This window comes from Dioscorea cayenensis, chromosome 6, assembly GCF_009730915.1.
Source record: "Dioscorea cayenensis subsp. rotundata cultivar TDr96_F1 chromosome 6, TDr96_F1_v2_PseudoChromosome.rev07_lg8_w22 25.fasta, whole genome shotgun sequence".
NCBI classification, from domain to species: domain Eukaryota; kingdom Viridiplantae; phylum Streptophyta; class Magnoliopsida; order Dioscoreales; family Dioscoreaceae; genus Dioscorea; species Dioscorea cayenensis.
Window position 1 is genome coordinate 20,363,461 of NC_052476.1, and position 13,895 is coordinate 20,377,355.

The 13,895-nt window shown below is 33.4% G+C and overlaps 3 protein-coding genes across 3 annotated transcripts; all 3 read left to right on the forward strand.

The window, feature by feature from the left end:
• The first annotated feature begins 1,585 nt into the window (after positions 1-1,585).
• On the forward strand, positions 1,586-5,311 carry LOC120263850 (LEC14B homolog). The gene is made up of 10 exons (XM_039271825.1): positions 1,586-1,691; positions 2,262-2,645; positions 2,736-2,855; positions 3,406-3,483; positions 3,620-3,796; positions 4,024-4,101; positions 4,238-4,413; positions 4,522-4,677; positions 4,767-4,827; positions 4,919-5,311. Exons 2-10 carry the CDS (start codon positions 2,292-2,294, stop codon positions 5,117-5,119), a joined length of 1,401 nt encoding a protein of 466 aa, XP_039127759.1. The 5' UTR covers positions 1,586-1,691; positions 2,262-2,291; the 3' UTR covers positions 5,120-5,311.
• A 776-nt stretch (positions 5,312-6,087) lies between these two features.
• LOC120263248 lies at positions 6,088-10,279 on the forward strand. Its single transcript, XM_039271115.1, is given in 10 exon segments — positions 6,088-6,255; positions 6,999-7,022; positions 7,024-7,179; positions 7,253-7,363; positions 7,448-7,786; positions 7,860-8,036; positions 8,117-8,401; positions 8,494-8,613; positions 8,713-8,910; positions 8,995-10,279. Coding segments are annotated over 10 exon segments (1,950 nt in total). The 3' UTR covers positions 9,367-10,279.
• On the forward strand, positions 9,541-10,227 carry LOC120263249. The gene is made up of 2 exons (XM_039271116.1): positions 9,541-9,849; positions 9,937-10,227. Exons 1-2 carry the CDS (start codon positions 9,541-9,543, stop codon positions 10,225-10,227), a joined length of 600 nt encoding a protein of 199 aa, XP_039127050.1.
• Positions 10,280-13,895: the final 3,616 nt, after the last annotated feature.

The following is a 13,895-nucleotide window of genomic DNA, read 5'->3' on the forward strand; positions in this document are numbered from 1 at the left end:
TTTTCTCATTATAAACTATAAAATCATGTATATTTATTAATATTATTTTTTAATTTATAATTAATAAATAGAATTACAATATATATATATATATATATATATATCATAAGCATACCAACAAAAAAAAATTGGCATTTAAAAATAAAATTTATTAATATGTTATGTAAATACTTTCTAAAATTTAATTTATTAAAAAATAAAACAATAAATGAGTGTAGTTTTATTATAAAATATAAAAATAAAATATTCTAACTAAATAAAAAATATAAGAAAATTTAAAACAAAATAAAAACTCAATTGAGATCGGGTAATTTATATAATTTATTGATAAAATGTATCATCCATATAAAAGATAAAAATTAGTAAATTAGATTTCTTATCTATTCTAACAAAATTAGCCAATAAACAAACAAATAAAAAAAGAAATACCAAGAGAAGTTCAATAATTATATATTAATATATTAAATTTATAAATATTTTAAAAAAAATTAAAATAAATGACATAATTAGAAAACACTAGTGTATATAAAGTCATTTATCAATTTAAATATCATATTTGAGTAGTTTTTTATATTATAATTATGATTTTAATATTATATTTGTTCATTATTAATTATTATAATATTTTTTTTATATTTTATTATTGACCCCGGTTCAACCCCAGTTCGACTCGGTCGAACCAATTGACCACTGACCCCTGGTTTAACCGGGTCAATGCTCGGGCGGGGCCTGACAACCTAGATATAAACTTTGCCCTTTTGGTCTTTGTAATTGCACATTTTCGTCATTTTTGATCCCTTCAGTTGACGGATTCATCCTTTTAGTCTCTCAATCTGATAAATTGGAGGAATAAAAAAAAAAAAAAAGTGCAAATACGATGACCAAAAGACCGGATTTTATATTAGAGGGATTTTCAGTGACTATGTATATATATGTATATATAAGTACATATTTTTTTGATAGGTAAATAACTCTGAGGTTAGGAAAAACATTTTAATAATTGTCTAATTAATTTATCTCCATTGCATATTTAATATAGTCATGTAACACATCTCATTTCCATTTTATGCACCATTGGTTTTCTAAAAACAAGTTTAGGGGCTAATATACATCCAATGAAATTAGATTTATACGTTAAACCAAATTCACATAGAAAAAGAAAATTTTCATTGCTTTTTATTAATCTAGTTTATTCTAAAACATGCCTAACTTCTTATCATCTGTATAACATAAAATAAACCCAAAACTACATCTTTTTCAAACTTTATTGTTTTTTTAGCTTATTGGATGTTTGAATGTATTAATGAAAAATTAAAAAGCTAATTTTAATTTATATCGATTTTTACAAAAACCTTTTTTCTTTTTTAGTGTTGTCTAACAACCACCAAATTTTTTATTTGTGTAATATATATATATATGAAAAAAATAAGTGTACTTCTAATGACTCAATCAAAGAATAAAACCCCAGACCAAGAGACCAGGCCCATGGGCTGTAATCAGCCCACATGCATCCCCAGTACAAAATATTCCAACCAATAAAAACAGTCCACGTAGGCTCCATTGTGTGCCTGTCAATGCCTCTCGGGTCATCATACACGCTCGTGGCCGCCTAACCTTCGGTAGATTTCCGCTTTCTTCTTCATCTTTTTCCCCTCTTTCCGTTTTGGTTTCCAGATTGCGCTTTTTCCCAAGTAAGTGTCTCTCTCCAATCCATAAAGATTTTATCTTTTTCATGAATTACCCAAGAAAAGTGCCATCTTTGGTGTTGAATTTAGCCCCCAATAGTAGAAAAAATATCTGTTCTTGATTCATGATTATATATATATATATATATATGTATATATGTATGTATGTTTTAATGGAGATTAGGAAGTGGATGTGTTTTTCTTGATGAATTAGTTCTTTACATTGTTCCAAGTTGATATCTTTTTAATGATTCTTTTGTGTTAATGTTTGATGGCAATTTTCATATGATGATCTTTGAATCTTTTGAATGAACTGAGATTGAGAACTTCACTGACATCATTACTGTGAGTTTTGGGGGATATAGATTGAAGTGATTGATTCTCAAGTTTGTAGTGATTGAGAAGGTCTTGGAGTATGACAATTCTATTGTTTTGATTTGCAAGCCCTTTATTATTGTTGATTTGTTTGTGAACAATTGGATTATGTTTAAGAATTTCTGTATATATTTTATGGTTTTGCCACTACTAATGATAAAATTCTGTGAATCAATTGGATGCACGGTGAGATGTTTGTAGAGTGATGAGTGTGTTGTGATTGGTTCCAAGATGCGCGAAAGGAAGCTAAGAAGTGATGGTGATTGTTCTACAAAAAATCCCCATGAAGAATGTTTTCCTGTTGATCATGAGATCACTCATCTCACTAAAGTTAGATCAGAACCAAGTGTGAAGGCTCGCAAAGTTATCCATCCTTCAGGGAAAATGCCTATTCCAACAATTAAGATGTTGTATGGAAGGGAAGCTAATTATACCGGGAGGGGGAGGTTCTCTTTAGCTGATTGTTCTCATGTCCTCGGCCGATACTTGCCTGTCAACGGTCCATGGTTTGTTGACAGGATGGATAGTAGAGCATATGTATCACAGTTCTCTGCTGATGGTTCGCTTTTGGTTGGTGGATTTCAGGTATTATTTTGCTCAATTCTTGTAATGATGAAAGTTTTTCTTTTTAAAGATTGTGATTGATGTTTTCACTGACAATGGAATTCTGAATAGGGAAGCCGCATCAAAATATATGATGTTGATAACGGGTGGGCATTACGCAAAGACATTGTTGCTAAAAGTTTGCGATGGACGATAACAGATACAACTCTTTCACCGGATCAGCGGTTTCTTGTTAGTTGTTTACTCATATAAATGATCATCTTTCATATATATTTTCTTAAACCCTAGTCTTCATCTCAGGGTTCACTGAAAACTGCTTGGAGTAAACATTTGAATAATATGGACTCAGGGTTGCTAAAATTTTGACTTTCAGAAATCATTAGATCATTTTGTTGCGGGGAAGAAAAAAAGATAGTTCGACTTTCTTATGGACATAGAAAATTTTAAGACGCGTTGTTTTAAGCATGCATTCAAACTATATATTTATCAATATACGGTCATAGTTGTGGCTTTGCTAAATAGAATTCATGCTCAGTTGGCGAAATGCTCAAGTTTCACAAAACTAGAATTTCTCATCGGATTTCTTATATTGCATGAATGCTACCTATACTGCCTTTCAAATTCATTAGGGTTGACTAAATGCATGATGAATGAGCATTAAATTTGAGCATCAACCTAACAAACCAGTTCAGTATCAGGGGGGTTCTCTTTTCATCAATTTCATTTCATTTTTTATTGATTTACTATTAACTTAGATACTTTCATACTGAATCAATTGCAGGTTTACGCCAGTATGTCACCGGTGCTCCATATTGTAAATGTGGGAACTGCTGCAACAGAATCATATGCTAATATTAATGTAGGTTCTCAATATTCTGCCGTAACTTGTTTGATTAATACTGTTGGCTTGTTTAACTGGCCTTTTTGTCGTATATCAAATTCAAATTTTATTGAATGCTGGTGATATCATTTTAGATCCTACTTACGTAATGCAGGAAATCCATGAAGGTCTAGTGTTGTCTACTGATGATGATGAGGACTATTCAGTGGGGATTTTTTCTGTGAAATTCTCAACTGATGGTAGAGAGCTTGTTGCTGGAAGCAGTGATGATTCGATATATATGTATGACTTGGAAGCGAATAAAGTGACATCACGCATATTAGCTCATACCGTATGACTTCTTATCCTTAAATGAGTATTTCTTTTGTGGCTTAAGGCACTGCATTTTTCCCCTCATTTTTTTGATTCTTTAATAAAAAATCATGATACATCATAAAGGAATTTAGGATTGTGAAATGTTAAAATGATTTACAATTTATTTGAATAAGGGAATCCTTAATGCTATTCCCTAAGTAATGTTCAATAAATTTTTTGTCAAATTTTCCTTTTCTTTTACAGTCCGATGTGAACACAGTCACTTTCGCTGATGAAACCGGTAACATCATATATTCAGGAAGTGATGATAGCCTATGCAAGGTATATTCCTGCTTTCATCGTCTCGTCCCACATACATGATTTTATTTGATTTTAAATTTGAATTTGTTCTACATCATTTCTGCTTATATTGTGAATTGACTTGCTGGATCTTGGATATGTTTTCTTCTGTTCAAAGGTTTGGGACCGACGCTGCCTTAGGGAAAGAGGAAGACCGGCGGGGATCTTGGCAGGTCATGTAGAAGGAATTACATTCATCGATAGCCGGAAAGATGGATGGTATTTTATTTCCAATGGTAAAGATCAAACAATCAAACTTTGGGACATCCGGAAAATGACCTCCAAAGACAAGTGGTATGTCTTGTAGTTTTTTTTTTTTTAATCTTGAATTTTATTTTGTGTTCATGCAATGCAAGTCCAAGCACTGCTTTATCTTGTCATCTAAAATTCATGGGATTGCAGGCGCAGACGAAAAAGGTTGCACTGGGATTATCGATGGATGGAGTATCCGTTTGAAGCTAGGAGAATGAAACACCCGAATGATATGTCATTAGCTACATATCAAGGTCATTCAGTCTTGCAAACCTTAATACGCTGCTACTTCTCTCCTCAGTACAGGTTAAGCTTAATGTTTACATGTTTCATTGACTGTATTTTTGCTGTTGATACTGACAAATTAGCTGACAAATTAGCTTTCTTTATTTCAGCACTGGGCAGAAGTATATCTACACCGGATCGAATGATAAATGCGTATATATATTTGATGTGGTATGCGATCAAAACATAATGTTTTCTCGTATTTTTATCAATATTGGGTTGAATTGAGCTGAGGTAATATGTTTGTTTGATGATGTTTTAGGTAACTGGAGCACAAGTAGCAAAACTAGCAGGTCATAGCTCGACGGTTCGAGATTGTAGCTGGCACCCGTATTATCCGACGCTGATCACCTCGTCTTGGGATTGCTTGATTGCACGATGGGAGTTCTCGGGAAATGATCCTGACAATATCTTGTTGACGAAAACAGGCCGGCGGAATCGTGCTCGTTTATATGCCGATTAAAGTGCATTATCTGACGACAAATTTACATGTTCAATGTATCAAATACGGTTGAATTTTGTACATATTTCATGTGGAATAACTTTATTTTGAATACTGCCGCATGAAAATCAATCTAATTGTCTAAGATGGTTGTTTTGTATGAATTTCTAAGAGTATATGAAATATATGCATGTTATGATATTTTGTGGTGTATATATACATGCATATGTATAAATATCAGAAAATATACGTGTTTCATAGTTAAATTTGTTTTTCATTTTTAATACTTTAAAATAAAATTAAATTACAAAATAAAAGTTTCTAAAAACTTTTTTATTCCATAAAAGATAAGATGTGAGCATAGCAAATCAATTATGACAAGAATAAAAGATGACTTTAAGTTTTATAAATTAAAATAGAAAAAATAGAAAAAAAAATTTAAAAGATTTTCTTTTGTTTTGTATTTGTTTTCCAAATCTCTTGCATTTAAGAGAGATTTACATTCACAATTCTCTTAAAATGGGTTAATAGGTGCTTTGTCTGGGATAAATAAAAATTAGTAAAATTTGAAGGGGTGTAACTATTGATTAAAAACTATCCATATTTATCTCAAGCAAATTCAGGCATACACTAAGCCATAAATTTTTTACTTATTTTATCCTTCTTGAATACAATGAATATGAAATAAATTCCCTCCAAATTAATTGGACAAAAATTAATTTACTAATTGCACCAAAAAATTGGATGTGTGCCACATAGCAAAAAAAAAATTAAAAACCAATGATTCATATAAAACCTTTATTGTCAATATTTTATTTGATGCAATGCACTTGGCAAAATTTAATCCAAATTCAATGATTTGCATCAAACTTATCCATAAATAATGTATTTACTATTTTTTTTGCAAAAGATTATGATTTAAATCAGTGTTATGATCACTCATTTCATAGTGCAAGAACAAAGCAGAGGAGGTTTTTGGTTGGCAAAAGATGGAGCAATGGAGATTGTTGCTTTTCTTGTTTGTTGCTTTTGTCGGCTTTTTCGGGGAGGTAGATGCAAAACCTCGGCGGATTCTTTTCGATACTGATGTTAATTCGGATGATATCTATGCCCTTATTTATTTTCTGAAGCAGAATCGATCAGAAATTGAAATTGAGGTGAACTCTTACTTCTTATATCTACTAATAATATTGTAATAGTTCATCCTTAACATTTACTATATTAAATATTTTGTTGATTTTGATCTTTGATTGCCGAAGGAATGATAATTGGTTCTGATTTGCACTTCATTATTTTCAAAATAAAAGTCGGTTCAAATTCAATATTGTATAGTTTTGACATGTCGAAGCATTCTTTATTATACTGACATTAATGTCAATATTACATATGTTTAATCCAATATCAATGTTAACATGAAATTTTATCAGTTATACTTACCGTATCAGATATGTTGTCAGTTTTAATATTCTTAAATCGGCAAAAGAATGAAATCAATGCATGTTTGAAGTATTATATCGTTCGATAATCTTGTTCTAATCTGAGATATTTATGTGCTCAGGCAATAGTTTATGCCAAATTAATGTCAGTTTTCATCTTAAATTTTTTATTTACTGTAAAATGTTGAAATACCATGTAGTTCAAACATCAAACCATAATTTCTGATCTTCATCAGAAAGCTTGAAGAATTTGGTTGATATTAACCTTTGATGATATCTATATATTGATTTATTTCTTGAAGCAAAATTGATCAGAAATCAATGTTAACTCTTATCGATACCACCGATATTAATTCTTATGATATTTATGCACTTTAAAATTTTGGTTTTTGAAAACAAAAAACAAATATAATTTGAACATAAATAATGATTTCACATAATACAGTGAAATTCCTCCATTTTAGGCAATTAGTATTAGCGCAAATGCATTTCAGTAATGCCGGACATGCAGTTAATCACATATATGACGTTCTGCACATGATGGGTCGTGACGATATTTCTGTTGGAGTTGGAGGCGAAGGCGGTATATTACCAAATGGTACTATACTCGCCAATGTCGGAGGTTATCTCCCTTTAATAGAACAGGTATTGACATTTTTATCAGTCACTAAGCTCTAAAATTCAATTCGGAAATTACTGACGTTTAAGTGAAAATCAGGACATGTCAACAACAGGTAATTGTAGATATCGGCAAGCTATATATCGAGGTGAAGGTGGTTTGCTAAGTGTCGACACGAATTACGGCTTAAGAAGAAAATTCCTTCCAATGGTAAAGAGTTAAAAAAATCTAACACTAAGCACTAAATGTTGTAATGCAGTAAATTCTGTTTGTTAATGTAAAGTGTGAATTCAGGGAGACCGACATTACATACCTCTTCGCCAGCCTACAGCACAAAACGTGATGATCAATGCAATATCTGCCGGACCGATAACTGTGTTTCTCAGTGGATCACATACTAATTTGGCCATTTTTCTCATGACTCATCCACATTTGAAGCAAAACATTGAGCATATATATGTGATGGGAGGTGGTGTTCGATCAAAAAGCCCCTTTGGATGCTGTCCAGAGCATTCTGCCACTTCTTGTCAGCCTAGTCAGTTTTGCGGTGATACGGGCAATCTATATACTGGTCAAGCTAGTAATCCATATGCCGAATTCAACATATTCACTGATCCATTTGCCGCTTATCAGGTTTTCTTCCACATATTTGATCCATCTGTTTTTGAATTTCAACAGTAACTTTCTATTGTGTGTTTTGTTGCAGGTGTTTCATTCTGGTATTCCGTTGACTCTTGTTCCATTGGATGCAACAAACACAATACCAATAAATAAGGACTTCTTCACAGCATTTCAACAACATCGAAGCACCTACGAAGCAGAATACTGTTTCCAGATGCTGAACATTATCCGCGATACTTGGTTTGATGACTCTTTTTATGAGGTTCTGATCTTCCAGTTTTGTTCTGTTTCTTTTTTTTCTTTTGTTGCACGATAGGGTCATATTTGGGAAAATTCATGCAGAGTTACTTCATGTGGGACTCATTTGCTGCTGGTGTCGCTGTATCAAGCATGAAAAATCAACATTGTGAAGATGAGAATGAATTTGCTGAAATGGAGTATATGAACTTAACAGTAGTTACTTCGAACAAACCTCATGGTTTGTATGATGGTTCAAATCCATTTTTTGACAGTCGTGCTACGCCTAAATTTGGATTGCAGAAAAATGGTGTGCATAGTGGTCATGTGCAGACTGAACTTCATGATCCATTTTGCCGTGTTGATGGAATAGAGAAAGGAATTTGTCAGGTAGAAACTTGCCTGTAAAAGAAGTTTAAAGTTCAGTTTGCATTTGAAATTTCCATGAAATTCATATCTTACCGATAACAATATAACGTCAGGATGGATATACTAAAGAAGAGGATGGAGCAGGTGTGCGAGTTCTTGTTGCAACTAAAGCAAAGCTGAATCCTGACAAACAAAGCATCCTTGATCGAAAATTCTACATTAGTTTTTTGAATGTAAGTTCACTAAAAATATGTGCAATCTATAAACTCTAAATTACAGCAGTAAAACAAACATTTCAGGTTTGTTATTCTTGCTGACATTGGTAAATGCAGGCTTTAAACCAACCTCAACAATCTGCACAGTTTAATCGTACATCCCAACTTCCTTACCATCAGGAAATTCTCCGCAAACCAAGTTATAAACACAAAGTTTTCGGCAAACCTGTTGTGTTTGACATGGATATGAGTGTAGGAGATCTAGTTGCTCTTATCTACCTTCTAAAAGTACCGGTAGAAGAAATAAACATCAAGGTAAGTCAAACTGATCGTGGTCTTTTGTCAACATGTCAGTAGACACAGAAATCAAGATTAATTTTGACTGTTGCTTTTGAGTAGGGAATTTTAGTCAATGGTAATGGATGGGCAAATGCAGCAACAATAGACATTGTCTATGATGTTCTGCACATGATGGGCCGGGATGATATTCCAGTCGGTCTTGGAAGTTTTACCGCACTAGGAACACCGTTTCTCAATTGTAAGTATGTCAACGCTATCCCTCATGGCTCAGGAGGACTCATTGACTCTGATACACTCTTCGGTCTTGCTCACAATTTACAACAAAGTCCTAGAAGGTATCGTCATTTTGTATCTGCAACAAAATTTTCATTTCATGCATTAGCATGCAATTTTCCCAAATGTCATTACTTGGATTCAGGTACACTGTTGAAAATGATAGACAACCATCTGCCATGGAAGTTTGGCAGATGATTTCAAGATCAATTGATCAAAATAATACCATAAATATACTCACAAATGGGCCATTGACAAACATAGCGAACATAATTCTTACCGATGAGAATGCGAGTTCAATTATTCAGGTCAGTTATGTTCCTTATTTGAGTAAACACTGCACAATGTGCAAAGATTATATAATCATTTCACATGCAGAGAATATATATAGTCGGTGGGCATATTAGTGAGGATCAGGAGAAGGGAAATGTCTTCACCAACCCTTCAAATGAGTGTGCAGAATTCAATATGTTTCTTGATCCCTTAGCCGCAAAGACAGTAGTAGAATCTGAGCTCGATGTCACATTAATCCCTCTTGATGCTCAGCGCAAAGTGACTTCTTTTGGTTTGGTCTTAAAACACTTGCAGCAGAAACTGAAGACATCCGAATCAGTGTTTGTGCATCATCTGCTCTCAAGATTGCATAATTTACAGAAAAGACATAAAGCATACAATCATATGGTAAGTGATAAGACATTAAACACTCAAAGTTCAAAAGATTCAACAATCAAACATTGTTGTGAGCTCTCTGGTTTTTCTGTTTAACAGGATATATTTTTGGGAGAAATCCTTGGCGCTGTGTTCATGGTTGCTAGTGATCATCTAAATCCAATAATCAAAGCCAAGCCAGTGAATGTCCTCGCAGGTAATATCAACACAGATGGACAAATAGTTGTCAATGAAGGACAGGGGAAAATAATTAATGCATTGGAAAGTTTGGATTCTGAAGCATACTACAATAATTTCGCAAAATTACTCGGGGAGAAAAAACAATCTGCCGTAATCAGTAGCTTTGCTGAACAAAAGAGAATGTGGAGGATGCCACCTAATGCTTCCTAATATGTACTTTCATCAGTTTAAGTCTCACGAAAATTAAAAACATCCACCTTGGTAAAATACTGAATATTTTCTGACAATATTGAATGTCAGTAGTTTTAATGTCAATTGAGTTTCAGTATCAAACCATGCCAAGTCAATTTTGGTCAGGAACCAATTATTTTCAGTAATAATGCTGATGATTGAATGACATGCATACATGGATTTATCACAGATGTCATCATACAGCAAAATAAGACGTTTATTTCATTACTTTCTTCATGCCATGCTGACAGCACCATCAAATGATGGAGCCTCCAGCAGCTACAATGTCATCCTCAAGCTATGTAGATCACCCAACACAGCTAAAATTTAGTAAATTTGAACTTATAATGATGAAACTCTGTGCAAGTAAGAGATATTGCACCTTCTGCATGTCCTTGATCTTGACCATTAAACGCAGGCACTCAACTTTGAGTCTATGAAGATACAGCACACACCTGCGGATTTAGTATTATGTTAAGACAGTGATGATTTTGAGTTAAATTTCTCTACGTTCAAAACTTAGAAAATTAGGATTTACCCGTCTTTGTCAACAGCCTTGCAGTAGTAATCAGGCAAAGTAACACACATATTCACCATTTGGGGGGCCCCACAGCTGCGCAAAGGAAAGGTTATGTATGAATACCCCATGGAAACCAACAATAACATAAGAACTCTATAGATCAAGAAAATCATGTTTTCTTTTATGAGAGTTGTTATTTGAATCTAATTTCTTTTCTGGCAGTCTGAAATTTCAATTAGACACAAATAAACAAAAAAGCAAAAACATCTTTGATTCTTTTAAAGTTTAATCTGCATACTGAAAATGATACTTAAAGCTATGATGAGCAGAGACAGAAGATTCTTCTTAAGGAATTCACAAGTACTTATCTGACGCATTTGTTTTGCTTGTCAAGCTTTACTTAATTTATATTTCACTACATTCAAAAGAATTACAACTAGAATTTATGATATTCTAAACACATTTTTTCTGGTAACAAATGCCAAAAACATATTTAGTAAATGAAGTGGATTCAATATTTTTATCATGTGACAAGCATAAGAAAATAAAGAGAAACATTGAATAAATTATGTATGTGAGAGGCTTTGGTTTTTCTCCTATGAATAAATTACCAACATCAAATATCCAGGTAAGAAAAGTTGAAAATTTTAATGAAGAAAACTTATGGGAACTAAACTCTAGCATTCTTCATATTCTCAAGATTCACACAATGGTATGAATAGCTAAATCTATGACCATAGAAAGAAACGGCAAGAAAAATGATAATTGCACTTATACGAATAAAATAAAATTTAACAAAACAGCCCCTCCAAGTAAAGTTCTCCCACACATTACCGAGGCTTTCACGCTAGAATAAATAGAAAATAATAATAATAATGATTTAAGATCTAAAACCGCAGCATTTTCCGTAATGTCCCAAGATTTTGGATCAGTATAAATTCGCAAATAATCAAGGACTACAGAAAAAGAAGTAACACGTGCTGCATTATTCCTGACAGTGCTGGCCTCCAGCTGATAAACAAGCTCATCAAGCATATGAAAGTTCACAATCTCTTTATCAATTCACCAATAAACAATGAAACACAACACTAGCAAATGGTCATGAAATGTGCAAACTTGCATACCTAACTCAAAGCAAAACAGACATTTCATTCAGTCTTTTCTCTGCCTCTTTAAGTAAAGAGTTATTAGCCCCCGAGCAAAACCAAGTCCATCAGCATACAGGAGACCAAACCGCTCACCCAGGATGTGCTGTTATTGCAAATGCAACAAATCAAGCTGAAATTTCACATAAAACATAAAACTAAGAAAATGGAAATATGTAAGAGATTCCATGTTGCATCAATATACTAAATGATTACCTCATGGGCAAGGGATGATTTTAGATCTGCTAAGCTTCTCTTCAACTCTACAACTGAAGCCATTTTTTCTGTTTGTGTATTGAGAGTGTGTGTTTCTATATAGCTGTGAGGAAATGTTTCTAGGAGAACTTCTTAACACTCCGTTCATGGTTGAGACTGATCATCTGAATCCAATAATTAAAGCAAATCCTGCGAATGCCCTTGCACGTAATATCGAGACAAAAAGGCAGACAGTTGTCGATGAATGGCATGGGAAGATAGCAAATGCCTTGGAAAGTTCGAATTCTGAAGCATATTACAGTATTTTGCAAATTCACTTGTGATCAAGAAGCAATGCGCAACGATTTGGCAACTTCAATGAGGAAAAGAAAGTGCTAATTTTAGTTCTTCTCAACTAAACAAAAAAGCTACCCTAAGGAATCAGAGTTCTCCATTACTTGCCAAATATATCTGTTTCGATACAATTAGCAGGTCATCAACAACCACCAAAAATAAAAAAAATATAAAAAAAAAAGTGATAGAATGGTGTATTATACCTGTCTTGCCCTTCAGCTTACGAACATGCATGTTGAGATTATGATAGTTCATGGCCTCTTAATCAGTTCACCAATAATCAACAAAAAACAAAAATAAATTAACCGATAGACTCTGGCATAAAATCATGGCACACAATTTTCCATAACTAACCACCAATTTATATTTAATTTTCTCATCCTCTCTATGGTAAATATTAAATATAAACGAAACCTGCTATTCCCACTTAGGATGTTCTTTCATTGCAAAACCACAAAGCAAGTTAAATTGTCACATCCAACACTGAACTGAAAGATGTGGCAACTCAATTTTGCATCCCTCTACTAAAGGACGATCATCTGAGCAAGGAATTGATGCAAACTTTCTGAGCTGCTCTTCAAGAGCAGAAGCCATTTATATGCTTGTGTGCTTAAATTGTATGCCTTCGTGGGTCCTTATATAACTGAGGGAAATAATTTCAAAATGTATAATAAGCACATTCTTTGAAATTAATCTGGAAAGAACACTGTGTGGCATGGGAATGCAACAGTTACGAGGTTTTTACATTGTTCAATATTTCTCTTAATTCTTAGCAGCAAACGCAAGGGCAAAGTCCGAGCATGAGGTCACCCAAATATGACATAGAACTAACCTTTTTTTCTTGAGCCTTTAGCAAGTATTTCATAATGCAACTAAAGAAGTTGCAGCAGAAACTTAAGACAACCAAGACAATGTTCAAGCATCACATGCTCTCAAGATTGCTTATATTAAAGATACGACATAAACCATAGAATCATAAGGCAGACAATGACACAGAGAGGTTTGGATTCAGAACATTCAACCATGGCATATTGTCGTAAGTACTGTGTTTTTGTTTACAGGATATGATTTTTGAAGTAATCCTCGCGAATGTTTTCATGGCCAACTGAAAAATCTAAATCCAATAACCAAAGCAAAAGCTCATGAATATCCTCACAGGTAAATATTGACACCAATGGACAGATTGTTTCCAAAGAAGGACATGAGAAGTAGTCCATGTATTGGAAAGTTCAGATTTGACAGTAGTAGTTTCCCGAAATTACTCAATGTAAAGAAACAGTTTGCAGTAATTGGCAGTTTTGCGAGCAAAAGACAATGTAGAGGAGACCACCTGAAAGCTCTCAAACAGGTACCTATTATAGTCTTTCTCAACATTTGGAAAAAGGAAAAAAGAAAAAATAAACAAAACTTTCACCTTTCTGCAAGTATATCAA

What these genes read in the sequence shown, in the direction of transcription:
- LOC120263850 (XM_039271825.1), top strand. Translation starts at nt 2,292, where the DNA reads ATGCGCGAAAGGAAGCTAAGAAGTGATGGTGATTGTTCTACAAAAAAT. An exon ending in AATCATATGCTAATATTAAT is followed by an intron (nt 3,484 to 3,619) that starts GTAGGTTCTCAA and finishes TACGTAATGCAG; the next exon opens with GAAATCCATGAAGGTCTAGT. An exon ending in GTGATGATAGCCTATGCAAG is followed by an intron (nt 4,102 to 4,237) that starts GTATATTCCTGC and finishes TTCTGTTCAAAG; the next exon opens with GTTTGGGACCGACGCTGCCT.
- LOC120263249 (XM_039271116.1), top strand. Translation starts at nt 9,541, where the DNA reads ATGCAGAGAATATATATAGTCGGTGGGCATATTAGTGAGGATCAGGAG. An exon ending in ATAAAGCATACAATCATATG is followed by an intron (nt 9,850 to 9,936) that starts GTAAGTGATAAG and finishes TCTGTTTAACAG; the next exon opens with GATATATTTTTGGGAGAAAT.